Source organism: Mytilus edulis, chromosome 7 (genome assembly GCF_963676685.1).
Source record: "Mytilus edulis chromosome 7, xbMytEdul2.2, whole genome shotgun sequence".
Lineage (NCBI taxonomy): Eukaryota > Metazoa > Mollusca > Bivalvia > Mytilida > Mytilidae > Mytilus > Mytilus edulis.
Genome location: NC_092350.1, coordinates 21,726,241 through 21,745,466, shown reverse-complemented (window position 1 = coordinate 21,745,466; position 19,226 = coordinate 21,726,241). Strand labels below are relative to the sequence as shown.

Sequence of the window (19,226 nt, the reverse complement as noted above, 5' to 3'; positions counted from 1 at the left end):
ACATTTAATTTTCAGATTTAGTTTTTATCATTGACTCCACAGAAATTTATTGTAACATTTCCGCTTGTTTTGGAATATGGAAAAACATAAATGCGAGAATTTGGCATAACTAAGGCTAATGCAAAGGTTGCAAAGGTTGCAAAGGATGCAATGACGTCACATCATTTGGAATTAGGGCACAATAACCAATAACCTCTTTTTTTGCCCAGTGCAATTTTGAGGTATTGCTTATGTAAAACCAAATGTATTCATAACAAATATGTGATAAACATGTTTTTTTCACTCCTCTGACATCACACAACAATAGACGTCAAGACGGTAGATCAAAACAAATTGTGAATGCTTAGAAAATGATATAGTTCCTTACATTTTCTACTTTAATTTGAGAAATAAAGCCATTTGCCAATGTAATAAAAAGAATAACTAATCAAAGAATTCAAATATCAAAAATTATTCAACTCATGACCAAACAACACTGTTAATTAACTCATGCGCTAGGTGCTTTTGTGAATTAATGTGTTGCACAGTCACTCTGTGGTGTAGTGGTTAGTGCATTGGACTACTAACACAAAGGTTCCTGATTCGATTCCCGTCTGGGATGAAAATTTCAGGAACTGAATTTTTGGCTCTCCCTTGACACCATTTGCCAGTATGGTCGCGAGGAAACGATGATAGCCCGTCGGAAGGGGACGATAAATGGCTGACCCGTGTTAAGAGAGAGCCATATTTCTTGCACATTAAAGACACCCTTGTAGATGTCGAAAAAGAGCAGGCTAATAACGCTACAAGGCAACACTCGCACCCGCAAAGTGGAAAGGGATTAATATAATTGGAAAACTTGTTTCCCAATCCACTATAAATAAATATGTTTAAACTCACAAACTCACGGTCACTCGTTAATTATAAATAATTATTTGAAAATGTGACTTTGTTTTGATTTATAGCAAGCCCCAAATTACCTTTCTTAGTTTCTAATGAAATAAAGCATGGTACCTTTTATCAAGAAGCTTTGTTTTTGTGTTGCTGAAAACAGTGTATAGAAAGTTTCTTATACATGTTATATGCCTACACATATAATATAAATAAGTTTTCTTAATTTTCTTATCCTCATTCATTTAATCATTTTTATCAATTTGATAATAAATCTTTTATATGATACCAGGTCTACAATCAACTTCTCCCGTTACAAGACCTGAGGTTATTGAGACAGAACCAAATAAAATCAAATTAAGATGGAAACATGAAGATACATCAGAATTTCCATTTAGTGACATGCATACCAGATATGTGGTAGAAATACAAGCTCCCCCTGCTAAAGAGTGGACAACATTATCAAGGAACATTGCGGGTACAGTTTATGTAGTGTCAAATCTTAAACCAGAACAAGACTACCAGTTCAGAGTTAGAGCAAGTTCACTATTTGGCAAGTTATCAGAACCTTCCCCTGTTGCAGTATTTAGCAGAAATATTGGTAGGTTTTCTTGTATTCAAAAGTTGTGCTAAATAAAGGCAACAGTAGTATACTGCTGTTCGAAACTCATAAATCGACAGAAAAAAACAAATCCGGGTTACAAACTAAAACTGAGGGAAACACATTAGATATAAGGGGAGAACAACGACAAAACAGTAACACAACATTAAAATGTAACACGCACAGAAACAAACTAGGTATTAGACAAAATCCGATGAGAATAACAAATGTAACATCAAAACTAAATACATGAATTTGGGATAGATAAGTACCGTGACACGTCTTATAGTAATGTGAATTCATACTCAAATATAAGAGGAAACAAACGACACACAGAAACGAACTATATATAACAATGGCCATTTTAATACTTTGGTTAGGCTTTGATGATTACTACCTGAATATAAAGTAAAGAGATGTGTTTTGATTGCCAATGATGATACACCTATCCACAGGAATTCAGTTGACCTACATTTAAGCAACTATAGGTCACCTTTTAACCTTCAGCAGTGATCAAAACCAAGGGCCTGGAAACAGTCATATTTGCCAGTCTTGTCCTAAACTGAAAGTATTTTGTCCTAAACGAGTAATTGTGATTTAGAACAAATTTTATTTTTCAACAGAAATAATTTTGGTCATTTTGATGAGATCAAGTTTTTAAATCACCATTTTGAAATTGTTTTTGTTTTGTTAACAATTTTCTGTAATTTAACTGCCACTCCAGTAAAGTGTTATAATCCTGAGGGCCCTCCTAATAACTATATTAATGCCTCAGGGAGCTATTGGCTAATGATCGCTTATCTTTTTACCTGTGTTTGTAATTCAAACCTGACTATTAATCACAAGCTCAGAACTAATATTATAAAGAAATTAAAATTCCATAATAACTGTCTTCATTATTTAATTACTTTTCAGCTAAGACAATTGTCAATTATGATTTAAAATTAAATTAAAACTTGATTTCATTTACTTAGAAAAAAGTATTTTTTCACTACTAACAGTAACACACATGCTTTACAAAAAAGAAAATGTGGTATGATAACCAATGAGACAACTGTCCACAAGAGACCAAAATGACACAGACATTAACAACTATAGGTCACCCTACGGCCTTCAACAATGAGCAAAGCTCATACCGCATAGTCAGCTATAAAAGGCCCCGATAAGACAATGTAAATCAATTCAAAGAGAAAACTAACGGCTTTATTTATATAAAAAAAATGAACGAAAAACAAATATGCAACACATAAACAAACGACAACCACTGAATTACAGGCTCCTGACTTGGGACAGGCACATACCTAAATAATGTGGCAGTGTTAAACATGTTAGTGGGATCCCAACCCTCTTCTTAACCTGGGACAGTGGTATAACAGTACAACATAAGAATAAACTATAAAAATCAGTTGAAAAAGGCTTAACTCATCAGATGGACAAACATACAAGTGGACATGGCCGGGTACTTATACATCCCAACAAAAAAAGATTTGTTTACTATGTAATACACATGCTTGAAATTCTCTTCCGCAGATTAAACACCATGAACACTAAATCTTTAATTTAAAATGATTCCATGCTTAATAAAGCAAGTGCAACTATTATCATTAATATGCAAACACTATCAAAGGTAAAATATTGAAAAGATGATGATTTCCTGTGAATTTGATATACAAAACTAAACCTGCAAATGAGTCCGGAATTGTTAATTTTAGTATTGTCGCAAAATATCTGGTTTGAATTTTGACTTTGTCAACTATATTCTATAATATAAACAGAGTAAAAAACATGTATATATGATTCTGTATTTGTTTTATTTGAATTGGCAATCTAAAAGACAATCTTATTTTTATTGAAGGCAAACCCACTCCTGTCCCTGTTGAAAAACCAGAATGGTATAAGGCTGTAGATAACAACTTCTCAATAATCAACAGTTATGATCAGTTTCCATGGTTTCATGGCTATTTAACTCGTATTGAAGCAGAAAATCTCCTCCGGTATAGTAGTGGAAGAAATGGAAGCTTTCTTGTACGCAAAACAGATATAGGTGTAAAGGTTATAGGTGTTTTGTATGAAGGAAGTGTTCGACACTACAAAATATCACAGGATACTCATAAGAAGGTAATATTTCCTATTTAGTAGCTTTATATTTGTTAGGGTATCAATTATTTTATATAGTTTATATGGTTTGCTATGAAAATTTTCCTTCTGAACAATATCTAAATTTTTGTGAAATCTTTCTGGTTTGCAGAGCTATTTTACAGATATCTGGCCTATTCTTTAATAATTTTCACATATTTAACAGGTTCTTCAAGAAACTGCAGGTCTCTGTTCAAATGCCTGACTTTGTTTTTGAATACACATTCATATACATTTTACTGTAAATTCAGAAATTATTGCGGTTTTGCCATTTTCGACATAAACATGATTTAATTTTTATGATTTTGGGAAAATTTCATTTTAATTCATATAAAATATTTCAAAATGCAAGTTTAAATTATTGCGTTTACAACTCTGTCGCATTTTTGCAATAATAAAAACATAGTAATAATTTCTTAATTTATAGTACATTTTTGTAATAATTCACACCTTTTAGATATGGAAAGACATCTATTATGTTAATTTGTAATGTTATTGACTTGAACATGTTGAACAAACATTTTGATATAAATTTTATTAAGAACTCAGCTTTCTTGATCTACAAATTTAACAATCTTGTATTCAAGACATTAACATTAAGTCACAGTGATCGATCTTTTACTGATGATCAATATTTCATGGATGAGACAGCAAGCGACCATAATGCTCCATAATGATTTTTTTCACAAATTGAATAAAAAAGACATTCACTGTTTCTCTGTAAATGTTCAACTTTTTATTTAAGAATTAAAAGCTTCTTTTTGCAAATTTATTATGGTGTAAAATCATTGACCAAAGTACATTTGTATGAAGGTTATTTTCAGAATGTCACAGGATTGCTGTTAGACGATCAAAATAACTTATTATAATGAAACAAACATGTAATGTAATTATCATATTATACATAATTAAACTCATGATGTAATTTCAACTTAAAATACTATTTGACTTCATATAAGTATGTAGTTAGGTGAGGTTTTGGAATCTGTGTCAAATGTTCAGACTCCTTGGTGTTTTTCCATACAATACAATGTAAAATATTTTGCCCCATAACACCCATTTATTTTTTCATATAAGACTTATTAGCTCATGAATGGTTATTTACCAAAATTTTAGAAGATTCTTGATTTTCTTTCTTTTGCTTTGAGACCCAATAAAACCAATGCAAATATAAGGTAAAAGTCTGAGTCAGCCTTTTCCTGCCACATTTTAAATCTCAATATCTCGAAAAGGAGGTCCATGACCTATCAATATTTTTAGCCTATTTTTATCCTTAATTGATGCTTTACCAGCTTATAGTATCAATTTTAAATTCTTAATTTATTAATTTTCACCTAACCTTACATCCTTAAGTTGGTTGAATTGTTTATATTTCAGTTGTTTATATCTAAGGACAAGAAATTTGGTACTTTGTTAGATTTGATTGAACATTATTCCGTTTGTAATGAAGAGTTAATAACACCATTACAACACTGTGTTCCAAAAGTTCAAGAAAGTTTTACTCAACCTAAAGGTAACATTTTATATCATTTATTATATGTGAATAAATAAATAAAGTACCAGAATTTCCATTCAGTTCATTTATTTCCAGTATCAACATGATCAAACTATTTTTGGTAACTCAATTTCCTAATTTTTGAACAAAATAAACCTCAAATCGTCAAGAAAGAGTAATTGTTGATACATTATATGGTAAAATACTGAAATAAAGGATGGGCAATTATGTAAAAATTAGTCCTTAGAAATCACCATAAGTTAAATTCTTTTAGTATTGGTATATTATGCTATTGTATTGAGGTAGATATTTTTTAGATGCTGTATATAATTATCATTGATTATGTGATATAACAAATTTTACAATATTTCTGAAGATTTATTGTCATAGATTTATTTTGAATATAAAGTTCTGAATTACCTTGAATTACCTTGAGTTGGAAAAGATATATAATGTAAGTGTACATATGGGAAAAAAACACTCCCAATATATAATGAATATTTCTACCTGATGGATAAAGTCAATTTTATATGAATTTGGTTAAATATACTTACCATGAAAATACATTTAGAATATGTTTGCTTTCACAACATGTTCTCATTGCAATTAACTAGGTGATTAAAAATTACATCCATGAGATGTACTCACCTACGTCATAGTTCACCTGTGTAACATACACTAGCTTTAGTTTTAATTTTTGCGTTCAAGAGAACGCATGTTTCTCGTCGGTAAGGATTTTTAACAGTTTACTGTTGAAAATCCTTATGTTTTAGAAAAGACATTATTTGTTTTCGGAATATCGGTATACGATTAATTTAATGTGAATCAGAATACAGCGCTTCTGCCAAGTTTCTGATATGCACGTTTTCGTCATTTTTACAGCTTACGAGTCTGGAAATACGACGACATAGAAAATGACCTTTGTTTAGCCGCCATTTTCAAACATTAAATCGGGTCCGAGGAAAGGCAGAATTTAGCTGTCAAAATCGGACATGTTACGTGAGTGCTACGTTTTTAAAAAGATATATTTTTAAACGGATGTTTATTTCTTTTTTCACGCTCAGCTGACCGGATTTTTCACTGCATTAGAGCAATGCTACGAAACGGGTCGAGTGTAAAGTTTGGATAAAGTCGATTGTTTACAATTTGCAGTCTGTACACGAGACTGTGTAAACACATCACTATATTAAAATCAGAATTGGTATTTTGACCAGATCTGATTGTTTTTCATGTGGAAAACGTCCGTATGGGAGCGTATACCACTATTGTCACTAGAACCTCAATTGGTTCGATTGTTTACAATTTTCAGTCTGTTACGTGTACACCTGGTACACGAGACTGTGTAAACACATAACTATTAAATCAGAATAGGTATTTTGACCAGATCTGATTATTTTAATGTGGATAACGTCCGTATGGGAGCGTATACCACTATTGTGACTAGAACCTCAATTGGTTCAATAAATTTCAATCAGAAAAGGAAATCTGCCCATTTCTGATTGTTTTATTTGGAAAACGTTCCATACAGGGAGCGTAGACCAACAGTGATACTGTTTTAACAGTTGATAAATACATCACAATCAGAATAGGGATTTTGCCCACAACTGATGATGTTTTTTTTGGTTAACCTTCCATTCAGGGAACATAAACCATATTTATTGAAAATAAAACGTGCTCAATGGATCACTATAGACTTAAATAGAATAGGGATTTTGCCCAAGTCTATTTGATTAATGTTGACATGTTTCATACAGGAAACATAGAAACTAGAACAACATGCATGATTTAGAATCTATAAGTTGCATTCATTCTAATAAAATACAGATTTGATATCTTACATAAAATTAAATCATAACTATTTATTGATTGCACATTGATATTTATGGAGCATAGAATTGCACGTGGATGATTGTTGCAAATAAAATAAATTAGAATCAGACTAGTGAATTTAAGTCCAGGTCTATCTGACTTTTCTAGACATCCTTCCACCCAGGGAACATTATGTCTACTTTTATTATATTTTAAAACAACACAAGCATAGCTAATATTTGGTTGCACATTGTTTTTGTGATGAACCAACAGTTTAGTCAATTAACATATTTGCTCATATTGAAAATATATTGAACAAGTGTCTGGAAATAGTCAAGACAGATATTAAAGACACTAAAATGATACATTGTTATCTAGTACAATACAAATGTGATTGTAGTTTAAGCATACCAATACATACTTCTTTTAAATATGTCCAGTTTAAATCAGGACAGTAATTCTAGAAGCCTGAAATATTTTTCCAGAACAGCAAATTGCTGTAAATATTTAATTATTTTTTTACTGATAAATAATTCTCCAATGATCTAACAGACATGGAGACAGTAAGAATGGAGCACTGTTTTAAATACAGTTGATAGCTTGTGACAACTCTTTTTACTAATATTAAATTTCATGGTCAGTTTACTTATGACAAGAAGAACATGAATATTATAAGTATGAACTGCTATAACCAATTGTTTGTTTTTGTCGGCAGTAAGGAAACAAAGGCTTTTATATGTTTTTATGTAAACATTAGATTGTCTATTGAATAAAGAGTTTAGGGGATGCCATGATGCATTTCACAAAGACTCATTCAAGGTAATGGCTTATATATTGATTACATAATTCAGAGTGTACATTGCCAATGCATTTATTAAATATAATATGTACTAATTCTGTTTTGTTTTGAGTACACAAAAAAGAGGTGATAACGTAAGACTTAAGAGACTATCTTACCCTCACTATATGGGAATCACTGTCAAATTATACATATATCTTCCAATCATGAAAGCAAAAGGAGTTTGGATGTTCTTTTTAAGATAGAAAATTATGCCTTAATTTACATCTTAACTTTCTAAGCAATGCCAACACTGAATGAACAGATGGGCAAGTTTTCTGCTATAAGGATTCATTCATTGGGTCTGTTTTATTCTTAATGTGAGATTGGTAGAACCCAACAGTTTATGCAATGGCTACACATTGTTTTTCCTAGAGTTAAATATTGATTCAGAATTCTGAAGTATAGAGGACTCAAATATGCTGATTTATAGAAACAAGATTATCATTAATTTAGATCTTGTAAAAAAATTAGTAAAATATTGGTAAATAAATAAATAAGATTTAAAGCATTGTGGATGCAGGATTTATTTAAAATGCTAGACATGGTCTAGGAAATCGAAGTAGTTCTCAAGATTTGAAACTATCTATTATACAGCTCTTTATATAAACCTTTTATTTAGTCAGTCTTTACGAGATGCAGAAAAAAAAAGAAGAGTTTTTTTTTTGGAGTAACACATGATGTACCAATATAAACATATACTGTAATATATATACTTTTCAATTGGTTCTCAAATTTTAGCACCAGTGTAGAAGCAGTTAATCTAACAACAAAATGTAGGAAAAGCAATTTATTTAAAAGACTGATTAATAGTTAGCAAATAGCTTTCAATAGTCTAAGAATAGTACATGGAAGTAAAATATAGTATGATAATTCCATGATTATATCAAATCAAATGCGAGACATTTTCTTAATATTATACCTAAATATTAAAATGTCACTGTTTATTTTTTATTTTTGCTCATTATAAGCATAAAGTTACAAAAATCTAGTCTGGTCAAAGTCAAGTTGTGTATTATCTATATGCAGGAAGGTTTTCCGAATGCATGTGATTTTAACCTCGGAATTGATGGTAATTATTCACTTTTCAATTTCCATATTACCAGCCAGAATAATATAAATATATAGCATAGAGTTAGTATCTTATGCAAGAATATGCTACACAAAATTGAAATGTGTTTATTTTAAACAATTACTTTGAATTTTGATTCAATTTTGTTTTGAAAGATGTGATTATTTAAATCACATTAATTTTGTTTTTGCCAAATCTGGGGACAAATGCAAAATTCTTCTGAGTGACTAAGTTAACCACATGACTGGGTTGAAGTCACAAAATACTACCAAAAGCTGTTTGGTTGATATATATTGAATCATATCAGAATGTATAGGATTCAGATGAGGTGAACCAAGACAGAAATAAAATGAGCATTTTTGATAGTGAAACCATTTCTGAAATAACTAAGAACACTTAAGGATACTGCAAGTTAGTACAAGTGTTTTCCATATTGCCAAACAAGTGTTTTTCTTTAAATACAACTATTGAACTATATTTGACAAGTTGCATTTTAGTATTTCTGATAGCGAAATAATTTCTGAAATTAATATAAACAATTATCAAGAGCAACATACAAGAGTTGTTCATTATGTCAAATTTTTGTTTTCTTTAAATTTGGAACTGTACATGGCAAGATATTCTAGAAAGTTAACCGTTGTCAAATGTTAATTAGAAATATCAAAACATTTTATTTTAGACAGATTTTTCATAGCTGGAGAAAATCATCTGTTAGCATTCTTTTTGGACTTATAAGGACAACAATCATGGCTTTAATTCAGCTCAACATCCAAATGTTCTGTGGAAGCAGTATATCAATGGAAACATGTATACTGAAACTTTTCCACTGATTTGTCCATTTCTGTATTTTTACACTTGAGTAGTCCAATACAAAACAAAAATATTGGTCATGGTTGAAATGGTAGACATTGTATTCAAAGGTTCTACCACTCATAGAAATTTTATCAGATTTTTTAAATTTAGTCAGTTTAGAGAATTGTCATTATACAATAGTACAAGACTTCTCTTGATGAAAATATTTTATTCTAAATCTATAAAATATTAAAAGTAGTATATCTAGCAGAGAAGCAAATTCTCAGGGACTATAACTTTAAAAAAGTTTAAAGATTAATCCAGATTTAGCATAATCATGAAACAACTTTGGTTTGAGTCTTTAATAAACTTTGATTGTATTAAGGACACCTATTTACAAAGTATATTTTAATTGATTATAATTCTTTAATTAAGTAGAAAAGAATTTATTTCCAAAGATGTGATATTGATCAGGTTATCAAAAGGTGACAGCAATCATATATTCTGTTATTATATTAACATAGAGAAAACAATGGAAAGTTAAAGAAAGGTAATAATGTTTCCAAATAAACTTAAGTTTCAAAGTGGAAAGTAATGAAATTAAGGTTGGATTAGTTCTTGTCGATTTGTACAAGCAACAAGAACAACCTATTCAGAAATAAATGCTTATTTACTGTTGCATAAATATTACAACACATTTAGCTCATAATGAAGGAGCTTTAATATAATTATTTCTATACTGACCTGCAGATTAGTTATTCATCATGATCAGATATAGAAAGATGGGGTATATATACATGTGAGTGCCATTGAGACAACTCTACATCAAGTCTATTAATTTTGCATACTTGTATTTATACAATCTGCAAAGTTTGCCATTGATACATATAGTTATGCAGCATAGCTTCATTGTATAATAAATTCAGTAATTTCGGTTTTTACTAATATCCGTATTTACAAAATTTAATGGAGTTACTTTTTAAAAAATTTCACATAATTTTTTATATGTTGAAATTGTATGTGTGTGAGAGAATTTATCCTCCACCAAATGAAATACTGCTTGTTAATCAGTAAATATTCTATATAATATAAATGTATTTTCATGGTAAGTATATTTAACCAAATTCATATAAAATGGTAATTTTTGAAATCTCAAGAAGAGATTTTATATGAATTTATAGGGTTAAATATACTTCCCACAATCCACCACCACCCCTGGAATAAATTCAGTTTTTTGTTCACTTAATTGAAATTATTCAATTAAACGACAAATTAAAACTAAAGCTAGTGTATGTTACACAGGTGAACTATGACGTAGGTGAGTACATCTCATGGATGTAATTTTTAATCACCTAGTTAATTGCGATGAGAACATGTTGTGAAAGCAAACATATTCTAAATGTATTTTCATGGTAAGTATATTTAACCCTATAAATTCATATAAAATCTCTTCTTGAGATTTCAAAAATTACCATTTTTTCAGTAACTTTGAATTTGGACTTGAAAAAATATCATAGTGTGTTCTTTCCAAATAAAAAGAACATGGAAGATAGAAAGCTCTAGGGAATTAATTTCCTGCAATAATGATTTTTCATGTGGGGATATAAATAAAATATAAATGTTTTATTGAAAAGATTAAAATGGAACATTCAATGTCAAATATAAACGATAAAATTAATTTTAAGTATATATGATTCTGAAAATCTAATTTTAAAATAAACAATCACCATCTATTATCTCATTATTCAATACCTTTTCTTTACTTTAACGCAGAACCTAAGAGCATTGGAACAAAGAATGAAACAGTTTCCAGAGCAGTTGATGGAGAAGAGGTATCGTCGTCAACAATGATGTGTGAAGCTTGTAAGTCACTCACGTCATGTGATAAGATTGTACAGTGCTGTGATGGTCATCTAAACTGTAACACATGTGTAGAGAAAGTAGTCAAGAAGGTTCTATCACATGGCAGTGAAGAGGTTAGTCTGGGATGAGATATATGTGTAGAATAATTTTAGAGTTAAACCTTACTGTTAAAGATTGTCGGTCTGAAACGATACTAAAAATGCAATTACACTAACATCTTGAAATTGTCATGCATGATTATGAAATTTACATCATGCTTTTCGAACCAATTTGAAGTAATACCTTCTCTATGTAAAGCACCAAGTTTCACCTGGTAATGCAATGTTCTACACACACTTCCTGTTTGCTGAAGGATAAGTGTTCACCTGAAGTTAATCATGTTTTCTCTAGTTATTTATTTTCAAGAGTGACAGGTTGTTTTTCTACTTTGATCACTTTTGCCACTTTTGATTGGAAATAGAGAAAAGTGTAACAACAAAAACTCAATATGACAAAAATGTCATTTTATTATTCTTGGTAAGAATTGTATTTATCTAGATATATATTCATTCCATTTTAAAGTGAAATTTATGGTACATTTTTCATTTACTTTTATGAATATTTAATATTATTTTCCAGACCAACATCACATGCTGCTATAATGAGTGTTTTGAATGTAACAGTTATATTCCTGAAAGTAAGTTATTCATTCCAATAGTAAAAGTTAAAAATTTTATAACATATTGGACAACTTCAAAAATAGAAAATAAGCTTGTTCATGATATTTTTTAACTAGACTAAAACTATTCTTATGCCCACATGACGTCATATTAATCTCCCCCTAGTCCATCTATTTGTCTGTCTCAATTAGGATACATTGTTTGTCCGGCACAGGATTTAGATTTTTGTCAAATATTCTGAAAATGACAGCTAGTTGGATGTAGACATTTCTTTGGTACAAGCTGCATAAAGAGATCATGGTTTGTTCAGCTAAGTCCTCCAATGTTTTGGAGATACAGCTTTAATATTTTGTAGGATGTTCATACACATAGTAAAGGTGTGTAATGCCACGATATTTTGATTTTATTTCAAATATTTTGAAATGTCTGGTATTTGGACTTTTTTTTTGGTACAAGAAAACACCCTATTTTGTACAAGAGAAAATAATCTATTTATATCTAGTTGGTAAATAAACCATTGGACTCATAGATACCTGCATAAGACATCTGAGGAGGTAGGAAAAGATTTAAAGATAGAACACCGTCTTACATGAAGTTTATAGAGACTACAGGATTACAGCTTTTTTTGTTCCTTAGTCTTTTTTTTTAGATCATAGCTCATCATTGATCATAACAAACACAATCTTGATTATTTTATTATTTTTTCAGGTCAAGCAAAGAAAGTACTGCCATCCCTCATATTCGAACTTTTAGAAGATAAAATCAACAAAAAAGCAAGTGAAACTATTGAGAAAATGACAGACTTATACAGGTAAAATTTGTAATAAATGACAGACCAATACAGGTAAAATGTGTAATAATTTTCAACATTTTACATTTTATGAATGGTGACAAGTGCTCAGAAATGCTTATATTTGGACCTTGTATACACATTGTATAAGTATCTGTAGTTCTTTTCACAAAAAAATATGATTGAAGTTCTTTTAAAGTCATACTGAATTGGGTGTACAATTTGTGATTTAACTAACTCATTAGTTGTTTTTAGGTCTGACAAAATGGGCACATAAAAATGATATTAAATCAGTTTGTGTCATGGTTTTCCAAAAATCTCTTAAGGTCCAATGCAAAACAATATTCAATGGTTGTAGACATCTTGGATATGACGTAAGCATCTGAATAGAGGTGAATTAAAACCAGATTGAGACCTCATGAGACCTCAGGGGGCCACTTCAATACTTATTTGATAGGGGTGTTGCTTTGTAACCCCGCCCTTTTCAAAATAAATATAATATATACATGTATCTTAGGAATTTGACCTTTTCATATATTGTGTGGATAAAATTGTATTTTCCTTGTATTTAGTTTAGTTTAGTGGGGTGTGTTAGAAAAGTGGAATATTTAAAGCTAAGATTCTGTGTGAAATATTTACCTTTAGACTTTCGGCTGTGAAAAAATGGCAGGGCCTTTCATATACAATGCAAATACATGTAATTGGAACTTTATCAACTTTATTAACCTTATCGTATATTTCTTATAGATTTGCCCACCTTTTCCCATATTTTCAAGCTGAAAAGGGACCTATTCCAGCAGCACGTCCCATCACACGGTATATAGGAAGTGCCCCCCCCCCCCCCCACTCCCGAGATGAGACCATGAGCATGTTTTTGAAATCATTTGTATGAATTATATGAATTTATTAAAGTTATAATCAATCACATAAATGAAACACAATCTTTAAAACTCCATATTTAGCTGTTAAGGGAGTTCGCTTCTCAGTTTCAAAGTAATTAACTTTTCAAAACACAAGTTTATATAGATAGGGGGTTATTAAAGGAGTCCAAAGAGTAAAAAAAATATATAGGTCACCGTGCTTGTTTTTCGAGATATATGCCATTGAAATTTTGGCGGGAAAATATTCTCTCTTGACTTTTCATAGCTTTATCATTGACAAGTTAAAGTTCTCAAAATCTGTTAAAAAGTAATTAAAATTTTATAAGACTTTTACAGATTGCTTATCATTATACATGTAAAAGATTTATAAAAAGAAAAATGGGGGTCACCAGGCAAATTTTTTCCAGGCATTCAAATGGATAAAACCAGAGGATTCCGAAAATCTGTCAAAAAAATCCAAAACATGACAAGCCAGCTTCCTTAAGGGTGCTATCTTAGTACTTACTCTTGGTTTTAATTATACATGAATATTTTTCGTCACATTTTTCTCAGGAACTACAATGCCAGGATTTCTGACATGTGGTTTCAGGGTTTATATAAGTCAGCTATACCGTGTGATACGTTTTCAGATTCATCACTCGACAACTTCCTGTTTACCAAACACTTGTATCATTGTACACATGATGGCCAAGTTGAAAATTATCATTTTACACATGATGGCCAAGTTGAAAATTTTCGTCACATTTTTCTCAGGAACTTTAATGCCAGGATTTCTGAAATTTGATTTCAGGGTTTATATAATTCAGCTATACAGTGTGATGTGTTTTCAGATTCATCACTCGACAACTTCCTGTTTACCAAACACTTGTATCATTTTACACATGATGGCCAAGTTGAAAATTTTCGTCACATTTTTCTAAGGAACTACAATGCCAGGATTTCTGAAATTTGATTTCAGGGTTTATATAATTCAGCTATACCGTGTAATGCATTTTCAGATTCATCACTCGAAAACTTCCTGTTTACCGAACACTTGTAACATTTTACACATGATGGCCAAGTTGAAAATTTTCGTCACATTTTTTTCAGGAACTACAATACAAGGATTTCTAAAATTTGATTTGAGAATTTATATAATTCAGCTATACAGTGTGAAGCGTTTTTAAATTCATCACTCGACATCTTCCTGTTAACCGAACACTTACATATTTTCACACTATTAACATTATCCACTTGTGGCGTGGGTATCATCAGTAAGCAGTAGCTCCCAGTTACACTTGTTACCTCTGCATTAAATCTGAGAACTTTGAAATCAATTTAAAACTGATTGGGTGAGAACATTGAATATTCTGTATCTCTAAAATAAAATACTTATTGTAAGAGAAGTATGCAATTTTACATATCTTCATAATTAAAAAAAAACCAAAACAATAAAGTAATTACAGAAGTGATTATAAGAAATTATTTCATTTTTGTGTTTATTCCTTTGCAGCTGTCCGATTTGCCAGTACAAAGTTGTGATTGAAGGAGATTTGAAGAAATTTGATTGTCCACAGTGTAAATCAGTAAGATAAATATAATTATGTCACAATTCACCAGTTAAATTATGCAATACACAACTACTTTTTCCAGTTAAGAAAAAGTTAAATATAAAGAAAATTATTAATAAATTTTGTAAAAGATAAAACATGGTAAAACAAAAAGTGTAATAAATATACTAGTTTAACAACATGTTAAAGAAACAAACATTCAAAAGTTATATTATCATCAATGCATAACAGCTGAAACAAGGCAGCCTTGTTTTATAAATGTTCTCTGACATTTGTATGACTTCGTGAGATGAATGATGTTTTAATGAATACATTTTATATATTTTTATAGTCGACATGTAGATATTGTGGTAAGAAATGGGACTCATTAGATCATGGAGGTTGTACCCTCAATACATTTATGGCCAACTCGGACATGGACGTTACTTCTACATGGTGTACTAATACTTTACCAGAGGGATACAAGGTATAGTTTCAGTAGTGGGACAGATCTGATCTTTATTTCTAACTTGTTTTATTTTTAAGTTCTGTTATCTCTGACATGAAAAATTCATATCTCAATACTGTAACGCCCCCGTGATTTGAAAGCTGATATTTTTACTGTGGTCACTATTCCACACTTGATACACGCAGATGTCCGTTGTTGTGTTCTGATTCGTATTTGACATACAATACAATACAATACAAATACAAAGTTTTTTATTGTCAATTATGACGCCCAATAATTTGAGCAGTACAATTAAGTTCAATTTCATACAAGTGATTACATATTGATTACATTGATTATTTAACAATTAAACAAAGTCAAGTCTTTTTCAACCAAATAAATTCTGCAGAAAAGATATATATATATATAGTTTTACAATATAATATAGATGGACAAACTACCGGTGACTAAACTGTATCTAGAATTAATTTTCTCTCTTTGAATAAAGTACACAATAATAAACTTACTTTTTTAATTATAACATTATGCTCAGATGACATTAACCATATTAATTTTGATTTATTTGGGAGGCTTTTAAAGTTTTTCTTAACCTTATTTAAGTAATCTATATATTCAGATCTTTTATTTTCTAAAACAGGACACTGAAGAAGAAAATGAATTTCATCTTCAACTTCAGTGTTACATAATTTACATATTCTATCCTCCTCTCGAAGCCCCACATATCTGCCTCTTTCAATTTCTAATTTATGTGCACTGACTCTGAACTTAGTGAGCAGTCGCCTTTCATCCTCATTTAAAATTAATAAGTACTTTTCCATATAAATATTTTCTTTAAATAATCTGTAAGTTGTTTAGTTTATTTCCATGCTGTTTATTTTGTCTATCATTGTAAAGTTCAGATTTCCAGATACAAGAATATTTCTGTTTTAATTTCCGGTAAATTAGTGATTTTAAATCCATCTTTGAATTTTTAACAAGTTTAAGATCTATATCAAGATATTTCATAAGAATAGCAATACAACTATACCAACTATTTTTGTTTAAACTATTTAGTGATCTAGAGACATTCAGGGCTTCAGAGAGAAGGATATCATCAGACTTTAATATATATTTATAATATCTAAACATATTTAAAATTACTTCAAGAAATAAGGGATATCTTCCCATATCACCCAATACAGCTATATTTGTAGATTTTTTTACCTAAACCCAAAGAAAATTTACAGAATTTGACATGAATACTTTCTTGTTTCATGTCCTTGCATAGTTTAAAAAGATTATGTTCATTTTTATTTAGTTTATTTATTACTGAAGATCCCCATATTTCACTCCCATATAACAACACAGGTTTCACAGTATGATCAAATATATGTGAAAGTGTGTTAATTTTAGGTTTATATAAGTCAAAACTTTTTTTATATTTAAATAAAGATTTCAATCCCCTTTTATATAAATCATCTTTAGCCTCTGTAAAGCTTCCACTTGCACTCACATAAATTCCTAAATATTTATAGCCCCTAGCCCTTTCAACAAGGTATATTATTAATATTAAATATTTTTTCATCTAGTTTTCCTGTTTTATTAAAAACTACTGATTTAGTTTTCTTTATATTTATTTGGAGCCCCCATTAATTACAGTAATTATATAGTTTATCAATACACCTCTGTAGACCATTAGCTGTTTCTGACATTAATACTAAGTCATCTGCATACAATAAGCAATTAAGCTGTAAGGAATTTAAAATAGAGAATTTAACATAAGAAATAGTTTACCTGGACCAAACATGATATACTGACTTCTTTAATTCTATATATCGACTTTATTTATATATGTTATTGTTCATTTTGTATTTGTTTATACTTAGTTTCAGTATAATGCGCCAAATGTAACGTTACATGTTCTTGTTTATGAATAATTTGTGTATTAAGTCACACGTTGTATAAAATACGGAACACATGTTCTTACTGGGAGCTTCTCTTCTAACACCTCCATGCAGTTAGCAGTATCTCTTAAACTAGAATTTGCTGCACCAAGTAAAATTGCTTGGTGAAAATATTTTATGAAGATTTATGTACTGTTTGTTGGGTAAATAGCTAACCTTGCACCGAGTATACAGAGTATTTGAATGCAATGCATCAAGTAGATTTTCTGCGCCAAATAATGCAGTGCACCAAGTAGGAGTACTTGGTGATAATATTTAATGCAGCGAGTATGCTGAGTATTGGAATGCAGTGCACCAAGTAGATTTGCTGCACAAAGTAATGCAGTGCACCAAGTAGGAGTACTTGGTGATAATATTTAATGCACCGAGTATGCTGAGTATTTGAATGCCGTACACCAGGGTTTCCGCTGGCGGTCGCCATTTTCGCAATTTGTGAAAAAATAATATTTGTGGCGATAAAAAATTCGTCATTTGCGAAAGAATTTGGCGAAAGAAATGTATAACGATTTATTTTCCTCCATCTTGTTTATTTACTTTTTTCGAGTTTCTCAGACTTTACCGGATCAGACAATACTCGGAATTCACTTTGACCTCATTAAGATTTGGACAGAAAATCAATAATCAGCTGATTGCATTTATAGCTATAGACAACAAAGGACTAAATAGTAAAGGTGTTGATTGAATTTTTTGACAAAATGATATGGTTAAATGGCTTCCGCTTAATGTCACATACAGAATTTTTTTACCACTTTGCGGCGCACGTGTTTGGAGCAAACTTTTGTTGTCTCCTCTCCCTTTATAGATAGTTTTAAAAAAAAGCTGTTGCTATGACGAAAAATGTTCAAAATCAGAAATAATCTCCGATTTAAAACTATAATTATCCTATGACTTTAATATAGGTAATTGAGTAGGGAGATTACTTTAGATTCGTTTTAGTGACACACGTGTTTCAAGCATAGTTGACATCTCAACCTTTTCTTCAACAACAGTCATACAACCGCTCGAATAAGAGTAACCCTTCAATGTAATGACTACACATGAAATGAGGAATCAATTTCATGTGATAAAAGCTTTTGTCTTGTTGTACAAACCACTTCTTAGTACAAAAGGGCACATCAGTATTTTTCTTTTAGAGAAACTTTCCCTACGAACTATACTGGTATTATATAATCAAAACATATCCATTAATTTTGTTATATTCCAGGACTTATATCTTCTTTATTATTAAAAATATAGTGGCCCCCTCATTTAGAAAAGTTTTAAGTTAAAAAAAAATCTGTTGTTTTAAAGTAAATGTTTAGTGTTTATTCATTATAATGTTCACTCTAAAATAAGTTTGAGAGAATAATCATAGACACAATGGGGCACAATCATCTTATTTAAGGGAGGGGGGGGGGAGGGGGTTGAAAAAAATTCAATTTTAAACGAAAATATAGTTTTGTTACTTGGCAAAAAAATAATAAAGTGGCGAAAAATATA

The 19,226-nt window shown here is 30.3% G+C and overlaps 1 protein-coding gene across 2 annotated transcripts in view; it reads left to right on the top strand.

Moving 5' to 3' along the window:
• The window catches only part of LOC139481034 (uncharacterized), a 46,514-nt gene that overhangs the window by 14,903 nt on the left and 12,385 nt on the right, over positions 1 to 19,226 (top strand). For both annotated transcript variants that reach the window (XM_071264067.1, XM_071264068.1), the window contains exons 5-12: positions 1,163 to 1,471; positions 3,327 to 3,589; positions 4,985 to 5,120; positions 11,387 to 11,589; positions 12,095 to 12,152; positions 12,844 to 12,946; positions 15,299 to 15,371; positions 15,688 to 15,822. In XM_071264067.1, the coding sequence (XP_071120168.1) occupies positions 1,163 to 1,471; positions 3,327 to 3,589; positions 4,985 to 5,120; positions 11,387 to 11,589; positions 12,095 to 12,152; positions 12,844 to 12,946; positions 15,299 to 15,371; positions 15,688 to 15,822 (1,280 nt within the window). The remainder of the gene's footprint in view (positions 1 to 1,162; positions 1,472 to 3,326; positions 3,590 to 4,984; positions 5,121 to 11,386; positions 11,590 to 12,094; positions 12,153 to 12,843; positions 12,947 to 15,298; positions 15,372 to 15,687; positions 15,823 to 19,226) is intronic.